Genomic DNA, 11,816 nt, shown 5'->3' with positions numbered 1-11,816 from the left:
ATCCTGACTGCTTTTGTATTCTGCTCCCTAATGATTTTGGAATGTAATGTCAAATCATCCAGTTGTGCAGATGTAATCTCTATTCAAAAAAGCACCCCAAATCCACATATATATGTACCTATATACATATATATACGAGTATACACACATATATATGTATAAACACTGATGTATAATGACTCACTTTATATATAATGCAGCATATATATTACAATACAGAAATCACTGTATGACTTCAGAGATAATAGCCAAGTGCATTCTGCCTCTTTGTAGCACTCCATAGAGCTCCGGGCAGTGCTGTCAGGATGCCTTTCAGGACCAAACAACCCCACCTCTACCTGGAGGAGCTCTTCTGCCTCCGCTGTGCTGTGCCCACTGCCACCGCCAGCAGCAGGGCAGGTTCTCACATAACTTGTTCTGTGGTGCCTCTGCAGAGCCCCAGCAGTTTCAGTGGCACTGAGGAGAATTGCTCTCATTTGATTTTCTCTTGAACAGTTCAGTCCTTCTGGCCTGTTTGTGTAGCTGTTATTCACTGCCCTGTGTCTTGTCACTTGCATCTAAAACACCAGGAAAATGACCAGTGCAGGGAAGACAGAAACAGGCCAGAGAATTCATGGATGGAGTGGGTTGCTGGTGATCTCCCGTGAGTTAAAAAAATTGCAGCACATGCACCATTGTACAGCACCAGGGGACATATGGCTGGGTCCTGGGTCCTGGGTCCTGTTCTGCACATTGGGATGAAAAGCCTCTTGATTACCTCAGAAAAGCTTGGCAGGCTTATCCGTGAGTGATTGCCGCTTCTTAAAATCTGGCCGTCTTCTCTGTCTTCTGACGCCACGGACAAGGGGCCAGACCAGCTGAGGCAGCTCCACTGAGTGTAGCTAAGAAATTGTTCTCAGCTGGCCCTTGGGACTGACTCAGTGCTCAGTGGGTGACAAGGCAGGCACGGCTGGGCATCCTACAGCAACCTGCCTTTGCTGACAGCCTGCATGCACACAGATGTATCAAACCCATTCTGTCTCTAGGATCTGGCTTGGGTTTTTTAGGTTTTAAGAGCAAAGCTTAACTTTCAGAGCACCAGAAGGCAGGAATCAAGAAAAAACGGAGGGAAAAAACCTGAGTTTAGACACCCATTCCTAGATATCTTCTCTCGCTCTCTCACAGAGCGTGTGACACGATCCAGACAAAGGTCAAACAGAAGTTCTTCGTGGGCTCCAATTTCCACTTGGGAGGCCGGGCCACGCTCCAAGGACGGTGGAAAGGCCGGTGCGAGGCTGCGGGAAGCCCCGCGGTGCCCGGGGGAGGCACACGGCGGCTGCGGGCAGGTGAGGCCGGGCCGGGCGCGGCGGGGCGGCCGCTCGGGCGGCTCGGAGGGCGCAGGGGAGGCGGCGGCTGCTCCACGCCCAGGAGCGCCGCTTAAAACCGACGCCGAAAGGTGTGGCTTTGCCTTTCCTCTGCCGGCGGGGAAGGGACGGGACGCGCCGGGACCTCCGCTCCAGCCACCACCAGCACCACCAGCAGCACCAGCCTCCGCCGCCGCGCACGGTCCCTGCCCGCCCTTCCCCTGCCGGCCGCACCGGCCCTTCCCCGGCCCTCGGAGGGCTGCCAAGGGGCAGGCGGCACGGCCTGCCGGGGGTTGAATGCCTCCTTGTCCCCCGTGGGCTCCGGCTGAGTCTGCCCGCCGCTCTCCCCGTCGCCCCCTCCCGCAGCCATGAGCATCAACGGCGGGTCGCACCCGCGGATCAACACCCTGGGCCGGATGGCGCGGGCCGACTCGGGCACCGACCTGCGCTACGAGGTGAGCTCCCACCTGGTGGGGGGCGGCGGCGGCACCCACACCCACAAGACCTACTACTACCAGAAGACCTACGGGGGGGACTACGCCTCCGACGGATACGGGTAGGTGCGGGACGCCCCGCTCCCTCGGGTCCCCCTTAGCCGAGCTGCCTGCCTTGCTCTTCCCTAGGCATCCCAGCTTGCGAGCCTTCTTTTATTCTTCTTCCACCCCCCCTCCCCCCCGCTTAGGGGGCTGACTTCCAAAAGGCTTTTAAATGCAAGCAAAGAACTTCTACTTCTTTTTTTTTTTTTTTTTTTACGTTTTTAAAAAGAAACTTTCTGGTGGGGACTCTGCGTGAAGAGAGTAACGGGATAAAAAGGCAGGGTGGTAACCCGGGTGTCCCCTCTCCGGGCTGCAAATGCGTCCGTGCTGGCTCGGCGGACCCAGCAGTTCCCTGCTGATAAGGTCCCGCTCGGCTCGGTGACGCCAAATAGCTGTACCGAGGTAAATTGGTTTATACCTCACGCCCTGGCTCAGCTCTCGCTGTCCTCACCGGCAGCTGCGTAACTGGGGCTATAAAACATCTCTAACTAGAGGTAGTCGTTCTGCTGTCAGTTCTTCAGTTTGTTTCTAGCTTGTGCAAGGCGCGGGCGTTAAAGGCTGTGATTTTTTTTATGCAGCGATTCCCTGGTATTTCGTGGCTGGGGAGCAAAGATCCAGTCTGCTCCCCCCCCTCTGCCTTCTTAACTCTCTGCTCGCCGTCTTGCTGTGAGCACAGTGAAGATCTTGCGGGCAGGGTACTGGCTGTCAATCCTGGTTTGGAGAACACCCACTTTCATGGAAGCAGCTGTACCATCCATCCGTGCAGATCTGATTCCGGCCAAGTAAATGCAGTGGTCGTGAAGACTTTTCTCCATTAAATCCCTTGGCTGGGAGTTCACTGAAAAGCAGGCAGCAGATAGTCAGCAGAAGGAAACAGCACTGGTGTTGATAAGGCACCTATACAAAACACTGCCAGTGATTACTTTCTTTTTTTTTTACATGTGGAATGGCTCCGTGAAACCTGTTGGTCTAATTATCAGTGCCTTTGATTGAGGAATTTATCCAGAAGTGCTGTCATGTAACATGTGTTAAAACTTGTCCCCTAATTTTATGGGCAGTCCATAATTACTAGATTGTGGAAGGATGAGAATTAACGAGATAGAGTAAATAGCAGATGAGGACAGGCTCTGTTAAATCAAGCAGTTCTATAAATGGCTGAAGAGAACTAAGATTACCCTAGAGACCACATACCACTCTGTTTAGGTGTGTGAGACCTGTTGCTGGAGGACCACTGAGTGAAATAAAAACATTTCATTCCACCTATTTTTTGTTTATTACTTTGTCCAGTTCTTAGTTCTGTTCTTCATTTGACTTTCAGTTTGGTGTGTTCACAAGTAAGTTTAGTTGATGATGAATCATGTCTGCTTACTCTTACAGTACTATGAGAATACCTGTTTAGTGCTGTGTAATTCGAACAGTTCAGTACTTAATCGTGGGAGAGTGCACATACTAGGGCTCCTAAATCCCATTGTCACATTGCACTTGTGAGGATCTGTTTTGCTACTGGTGCTCCACTGCGAATACCTCTCCTGTTTACAGGAGACAGACAAGAGAATTAATGGTAGAATATGCTACTTCCAGGCTGTTCTCGTTTTTCCCAGGCTTACTTTGGTGCAACTGCATTGGATCCACTAGAGTGATTTCTGTTTCACTGGAGGAGAAATACCTTCCTTTAATGTAGCGTTCTTGGTTTTTTATTACATATTTTAGTTTGTTCGGCTCTTCTTTAGTATTCAGTGGTGGAGTAGCAAGAAAGGAAAGGATAGACCTGATCAAGAGGTTAACAGCCTTTTATCAACATCCTTTAATTTACTTTCTATAACATAATATTCATAACTCCTTTTTCAGAAGGGGTTTCTGGCAACAAGGTTGCAGTGAAATTTCCTGTTCACTTTATGGTGAGGCTTCTGCATAGACCTAAAGACCCCTGTTAGTGAGATCAAAATACATACATATATAGATATATTTACATTTTTTTTTGTTTATGAAAACATCTGACCATACAAAATACTTCAAGTAATTATTAGCAAAACATGTCTTTTCATCTTACTGAGTTGCATAGGTTTTTTTAAAATTAGTGCTGATTTGAATGACAATGTCCCCCACAACACAAAATTAGATTTCCATTGGCAGTTAATGAAAAAAAAAAAGCAGTCACACCTGATTTTGCACATGCACTGTATGCAGAAAATCCACTAAATCCTAGTCCTGTGCATGTTGTGCTTGCAGGATCAGGGCCATTCTCTGTGGAATTGGTCTTAATAATTGCATGTAGACTGATAACCTTCCGTGCCAAAGTTTAGTGGCAGTTACTGAACTTAAAAAAACTGAGGCTTCTTTTTCCAATGGGAAGAATTACTGCAACTTAGTTTTAAATGCAGCAGAATTCAATTTGGGGTCTAGTCTTGTAACTTTTGGGGCGTATTCTGCCAAACAAGTCTGTGCTGAGTATTACATTACTCACAGAGCAATGTAAGACGCTCCCTACCCTTAGGGCTCAGCCAGGTGCTTTTACAACATTCCCTGTTTCTTCTGGCTTGGGAACTCAGGATGAGCTTGGCCCAGAGTACAGATACTCAGCTTGACAGTGAGTCACACGCACCTAAACTGGCAATTCATCAGTCAAATATTTATCAATGTCATTGCTATAGGGAGATAAAATCTGATGTGCTGTGAGAGAAGGAAAAAAAGTGGTGAGTTTTGCAGTTTTGTTTGTCATTGCTCAAATTAGGGAAAAAATAACCTAGGATTCATGGTCTCTGAGTGATAGGAAAATAAATCAATGTACACAATTTGCCTATGAGTTGCTATAACTTCTGTACTTTAAGTTAGAAAAGGAGTTAGAAATTCACATCCTGTGCCCTGACACTACTTTCAGGGACTGACAGACAAAGTAAACTTGGAGAAAACAGATTGAAAGCCACATTTTTGCCATTCCCATCTGTCTTGCAGGGATCTGCAGGATCTTGGCTAAGCTGAGTGGTGGTAGGCCTGGTGGGTGGTAGGTCCCATTTGAGCTCCTGTGCCACAGCAGTGACAAACAAAACTGTGGGCAGCTGGAGATGGAGTAGGAAAGTGTCTGAATTGCTGCTGAATACTTGCCATGCTCAGCAGAGCCTGTGCTGTGCTCAAGCTGGCCAAGAAATGGGTTTCAGCAGCAGCTCCGAGGCTGCCACACCGTAAGAAAACCACGTTGTACTTACCCAACTCACCTTTTCATAGGCACATGCCTGAGATTTCAAGTTAGATACCTTTGCAGGTGTGAAAGCCTCTGTCAGGCAAGGGATTTACTGGCATTTCGAGTGGCTAGCCCCTGGCAGAGGTGTATTTATTTCCATGGGCCAGGCTGGACCCTGCATTTGTGCACCTCCCTGTCCCAGAGCTGCAGCCTGCTGCACTGCACAGGTCTGGCTTCTGATGATTAATACCAGTGGGAAGAAGGGTGAGGATTTTCTGTGAATAGGTGTGGCAGGATCTCTTGTGAAACCTGGATTGCTCTGAAGGCACTTAGCCTCAGGGATCTTAAGATTTCACCAGTGGCTTTGAAATTTTTGCACATTTCTTACGGTATTTAGAGCCAAATCGTGAAAGACACGGACATCTTTTAGGGTTTCTTGTCATTATGCATACCTAGCAGATGAGACTAGTTTGGCAAGGCGGTGGTGTGCCAAAACTGATCCTAGTAAGAGCAGAGATGTATGGGAAGAACCCAGTTGGGAAACTCTCATTAATTTCTGACACTTGCATTCACCTTCTTTGAGGGGAGGAAAATAAGCTGTGCTATAGTGTTTTGATTTCTGGTTAGTCTTATGGTTATTGTGATTTGCTGCCTTTTGCCAGCCTATTCCTGTGTGTTTCCAGGGGCACACACACCCAACTGGCAGGCAGTGCTGGATGGGTGTGTGCAGGCTGTGTGCTGGGAATGGAGATTCCAGGTCAGGTTTTTCTTCTGACTTGCCTACCCTGGGCATACCAGGTAATCCCTTGATGAATCTGTTGCTTGTTCAAACAAGTCTGTGTGGATGAAGGGGGGGGGGGGGGGGGGGGGGAAAAAAGTGCTATTGTTTTGCTCTCACTGTTGAGTTATGGAAGTCCCTGGATACTTTAGACCTGCAAAAAAGACCTTTTTTAAAGCTTCCTTTACTTTTTGAATGAAAAAAAAGCCACAACTTTGCAGGCTAACAGTTTTGTGGAGGAATCAGAACATTTAACAAGGATTATTCTAATTTGGTTTAAATCAGATCTTTAGGCCAAGATTGTCCCCTTTGTGCTTCCAAAGCTTTAAGGAGCTGTCAAGCAGCTGGAAGGCTCTGCAGAGCTCCTGGATGTGTTTCTGCACGTCTCCTTTGCACGTCTTCTCTAATCGCCCCCTGGATAACACAGGAGCCTCTTGCTGTGTGCTAAGAAGGGCAGAAACCAGAGCAGCCTCCACGTTGCAGACATTTATGCTGGGGGTGTGCAGGTATCTTCAGCAGCTGGAGGCAAATGAGAAAGTAGAAGGGAGCTGGCTTTCTTCCTTGCCCCTGGGGTTCTGCAGTGATGATGACTGGGTTGGGTCTGTAAGGGTGCAAGTGGAGTGTTTACTGAGGTTATATCATTTATGAAAAAATTATTACTTAGGAAATCTTTTGACTGCTTGAATAAGTAAGTGGCACCAGGATTCAACCCTGCTGTGTTCCAGGGATGTGGGCTCTCATAACTCCTCACGTGGCCTGGAGAGCATTTCACGGTCCTGTTTACGAAAAGCAGGAATAGTTATTTTGTGTTCCTGTAGACCTGGGGGTCTCGTGAGGACCACTGGTACTGCTTAACAGCGCAATCCTAGCTCAGAAACTGAGGACTCACCAGGAAGCTAACAGCCAAGCTTAGCTCAGTCAGGTTATATTACAGCAAGGGTGGGTTATATTGTTGCCTGAGCTGTCATCCTTCCCAAAGCCGGGTGGCAGCAGGGGTTGAGCTGTCCTCTGGTTCCTCTGGGAGAGCAAGAGAGCGGTAGAGCAAGGGAGCAATGTGTTCTGCCTTGACATGCAGCAAGCAGGATGTCTCCTGTACAGAATTAGGACAGTGTGAAGATGTTGTGCCTTTCCTAGGGTTATTCTGGCAGCAGGGACTACATTTTAGGGTCCCAAATAAAAGTGATTCTTCTGTGTTTTGAAATATTCTCGTAACAGTAAAACAAAGACACTACTCACCTTTGTTTTCCTTTGTTCCTCTAATAGTTAAGGACTATTAAAACTAAGTAATTTAATAAAGAACTCAGTTTAATAGTATCTTTCTGAAATTCATGACTTGCCTTCAAAATAAGTGTCACAGTCTAAAATTTTGACTTGTAGGGACAAATAGAGAGTTAAGATCTGAAGCAGTCCAGGCTGTTTCACTCAGCACTGTTCTGCAGGGTTTACAAAACCAAACCAGTACAGCAAATAGTGAGATTCTTGAAAATGCACATATTTATTTGTAGGAGTCCCTGCACTCTTTTGTTACAAGTCCTGCTAAAAGACCAAGCTCTGGTTCTTTTCCTTACTGCTGGAATGGTTGAAAACTTATTCTGTATTTACAAGGTTGCAGAAAATAAATTAAAACTTGTCCACTTGTGTGGTGTGCCTACAGTATTTGGTGCAGCAGGATCTTATTCACAGGTGTGAGCTTTAGATGTTGCTAGAGTTAAAAGAAAATAGAATTTTCATAATAGGCAATAGTAGTTTTTACAGTGACCAAACATTACTTTACTCATTCAGTTTCATGTAAACAAAATCAAATTAAGCAAGAGTGACACTGAAAAAATATAATCTGTAATAATCCACTGAATCTGTGTCCTGTGAGGATTGCTGAGGTCCTACATCTTTCTGGGGGACAAAAATGTGTTTTTATATATGATCTAGTTTACATGGTTGTACTTGGAAAATCCAGCCTCATTCTTGCCTCCATGTCGTTATGCCATGTAGCATGTTCAGGGTTAAGGGTTTGCCTCAGTTTCGTTAGTCCAGGTGTTTTGTTTGTTGTTTTTTTTCCGTATGCCATTGTGTTGGGTATAGTTTTCCTTTGGCTGGCTGTTTCCTTCTGGCTCAAGGCTGGGCTGGATGTCTGCTTATTCTGCATTGGGGTTTCTGCTTTGATCTACTCATTCCAATTAAAGGCCTCTTGGCTTCAATAAGAGGGATATTACACTGAGGGCCTTTGAAACTGCTTATGAAATACCCTCCTGTCACATGGGTGAAAAGTATTGAGGATGTGTCCACATGAGATTGTGCCAGTGCAATCTGATGTATCAATCAATACATGCTGAGGTATTGTCTTGCTAAGTATTTTCTAAACTCAGAGGTTGATTTATATCCTTGAGTATGTTTGGACTGCTGAATCCTCTTTGGATATGAAGTCTTTGAGTCCTGTTGACTTGGTGGAGCTGCGCCATCAAACATCAGCACCTGAGGAAGCGTGGTCTGGGTGACTGGGTAGTGAGGTGGATTGTGAACTGATTGAAGGAAAGAAGACAGAGTTGTGGTCAATGACACAGAGTCTGTATGAGGCCTGTGTCTAGTGGAGTGCCTCAGAGGTCAATACTGGGACCAGTACTATGCAATATATTCATCAGCGACCTGGATGAGGGGACAGGGGGTGAGTTTCAGGAGGGTGGAGCCAGGCTCTAGGACAAGGGGCAGCAGGTGCAAACTGGAGTATAGGGGGTTCCATGTAAACATGAGGAAAACCTTTTTCACTGTGAGGGTGGCAGAGCACTGGAACAGTTTGCCCAGAGGGGCTGTGGAGTCTCCTTCTCTGGACACATTCAAAACCCTCCTGGACATGTTCCTGTGTGAATTATGCTAGGGGATCCTGCTTTGGCAGGACTAGATGATCTTCCGAGGTCCCTTTCAACCCCTAACATTCTATGATTCTGTGGTCTGCTGTCTGTGGGTATGCCCCATAACCCAGTGTAGCTCAGTTTGGTCAGCTGATGGATTTGAAAGCCATTAAATTGCCTGGTGTAGTCAGCTGCCTTTAAGAGGCCACTACCATTTCACCCTTTATCCTAGTATTGATCTCAGTATTTTCACGAGGAAAATACCTGTTTAACAGAAAAACTGACACCCAAAGTATTAAAAGCAGTGTTGCTGAAATACTGTGCTCTTTTCTGGTCTCAGTTTCTTGTGCTCCAGCTTCTGCTGTTATTTTGGTTATGTCTTTATCTACTAGATTGAAGAGCCTTAAATGCTTGCTGCTTTCTTCATGTGAAGGTCTCTGTGAACAGTAAACAAGTAACTTGTAGATTTTTATTTGAAGATCAAAATAGGGTGAGCTCAAGCCTTCCACTTCAAGGTGTCTGTTCTTGCCTTTTACATAGTTTTGTGCATATGTATTATACCATCTTCCGTTTTCCAACTTTGTTATTATTTGGACAATAATTCTGGATGTGACACTCCAACATCATTTGAGTTAACTCAAAATAGTTGTAATTCCACTTTTTCTGCCTTTTAAATTGTTTCCGTAGCTTGATTTATTTGAAAATAGCTTTTCTTCACAATTTTATAGCATGGTAACTATGACAGCTGTTGTTTAAACCTCTTCTCCCTGTAAAGTGAAGTAGTGAGTTTGAGGTAAGGTCAGTGAAATTAAACTGAGGCCAGTGGAGATAAGCTGATTTGTTACAACAGAAGTGTGGTCCCCATCTATAGTTTTCTGGGCTTTAATGGATATCCAGCACTTACAGCTGTCAGGGGATGACTGAAAAAGCGATTGAAGAAGAAAACATTCTTCTGATGGTCTAAAAAGAGAAAATTGCTTGGAAGGTTCTTCTCTCTTCTTTGTTATGTTTCATTCATGAGAATAATTGAGGGTATAATTAAATGTACATTTTAGATGCAGTCAAATACTTCTTGATCCAAGCACAACAGTGATGCCTAAGGAGGAGTGATTAGGAAAGGAAGCTGATGGGAATCCTGGCACAAAACCAGACCCAAAAATTATTTTTCACAATTGTTTTCTTTTAAGCTGTTTCCAAGATATACAGGGGTGTGTAGCACAGGAGGGTGCAGGGCTTGTGCAGCCAAAGGGTCACAGAGCAAGCTAGGAGTTGCATGTGTAGAGCTTGTTTTAAGTCGCCTGGTGATTCTCCAGCCCTGTCTCTGTGTCTTTGAGGGTCTACATCCTGGTGTTGAGGGAAGCTGGTGAAAAATCACTCAAACTTTTTCCACTTGTTCAAGAAGAGCTGATAGGAGAATGGCAGGCTGCTGAAGCACCAGCTGCACACACTGCAGCAGAGCTCTTAAAAATATGCACCTTTGAACGTTTCTCACCACTGCAGTGATTTTGCCAAGCAGCTCTGTCAATTCTTTTTACATTTTGCAAAGGATGGTCAGAGTCTTTTGGAGTCAGTGGAGGTATTCCTATTGAATCCAGATGACTTCCTGGCTCTGAGCTGGACAGGTTTGCACCAATGTTCTTTTTGATTTTAGTGTTGTATGGAAGACTTGGACCTTCAGTGATTTGTAATGGAAAGGTGATCTGTGAGCACAGGAGTTAGAAAACAAGGCAAGGCTTGGAAGCATCTTAGTTTCTTACTGTCTCTTAATAGTATTTTAGTTTCATTGGCAAGTGCTTTGGTTTGGGAGCTGCCTGGGCTTGCTTGGGAGCTCTGATTCCATCAGTAAAGAATAGCTTCTAGCTTGAAGCACCTCACCCGTGTTCAGCTAGCAGTGGCTCACTTTGGTGGCTGAATCCCAATGCTGGAAAATCAACCTTCTGGCAATAGGGATGCAGTAGATTGCATGTAAGACAATAATTACCCCTTTAGTTTTACTTGGAACCACTGATCTCCCACTTTATTTATTTGTAAGAAAGCATGTCCTCGAACTCCAGGCCCTGCATCTGCTTTTGTAGTGGCTTGTGCATCTTGCAGTTCCTTCTTAAGACACTCCACTAGCTTAATGCATTTTTGCTGATAAAAAGGCCCTTAGTGTGCTTGCATGGACTTGTGTGTTTCTGTGTAGCAGAGGATCCTGCTTTCCTTTTATGCTCTGATGTTTGATGGTTGGTGTGATAACACATATGATAACATCGTGTAAAGGCTCTGTCCTAATGTGTTGCTTTTAACAAAGATCATGAATAATTCATTGTTGCTGTAATACTGCTAAAGCTTTGTTTATTAAAGCTACAAATACCTGTACTGGAAGAAGAAATTTCTCCTGTATAGCATGCTTGTTTCCATCTTTTTCTCTGCCCTGTGGTGAAGCGGGTCCTTTCCTGCTGTTACAGAATTATAAAGTGGCTCTGTCATCGTGGAATCAGCATTAAACTTCACAGTGCAGTTATGCAGGAAGGCCAGGTAATGTTTGTGTCTCTGAAGCTAAAAGAGAAGGATTATTCCATGTAACTTCCCTTATCTGTTCCAAATTTATGTTTCTCATATCTCTTTAAAGTGTGCAATTACTGTTTACTTACTTCATCTTCTTCTTCTCCCCCACAACAGTCAGAATGGGACCTGTACAGTGTCCAGACGCCAGAACACCATCCAGGAGCTTTTGCAAAACTGTTCAGATTGCCTGATGCGAGCTGAGCTCCTCGTACAACCTGTGAGTGCCTTTTTTTCTTCTTACCAAAGTGATGATGAATATTACAGGGAAGAAATGCTACATTGTTTTCTGGACTCACAAGATCTGAGTCTTCATCTCCTTTCTCCCCTTTCACCTTTTTCTGTGAGGCAGCTGGCAGTGGAGTATCATCCTAGGTCTCTCTCTTTGGTCTGCACTCGGTGTTGACTAAACCTGTTTGAAATGCACCCGATTAAATAAAGGAGGAGTTCTTGTTTTTTTTAAAAAACCAAAACCAGCAAACAACCTTCAAACAAATTCTACTACAGCTTATTTTTCAGTTTTAGATCAAGACAACTGTCAGCGTAAATAGCTGTTGATAATGTTATGACCATTTATGCTCTCTTAGTGTG

General features: G+C 45.1%; 1 protein-coding gene across 2 annotated transcripts in view; it reads left to right on the top strand.

Moving 5' to 3' along the window:
• The first annotated feature begins 1,711 nt into the window (after positions 1 to 1,711).
• The window catches only part of DSP (desmoplakin), a 38,810-nt gene continuing 28,705 nt past the window's right edge, over positions 1,712 to 11,816 (top strand). For both annotated transcript variants that reach the window (XM_051612123.1, XM_051612124.1), the window contains exons 1-2: positions 1,712 to 1,899; positions 11,343 to 11,445. In XM_051612123.1, coding sequence (XP_051468083.1) covers positions 1,712 to 1,899; positions 11,343 to 11,445 — 291 coding nt within the window. The remainder of the gene's footprint in view (positions 1,900 to 11,342; positions 11,446 to 11,816) is intronic.

This window comes from Apus apus, chromosome 2, assembly GCF_020740795.1.
Source record: "Apus apus isolate bApuApu2 chromosome 2, bApuApu2.pri.cur, whole genome shotgun sequence".
Lineage (NCBI taxonomy): Eukaryota > Metazoa > Chordata > Aves > Apodiformes > Apodidae > Apus > Apus apus.
This window is presented reverse-complemented; position numbering and strand designations above follow the sequence as displayed.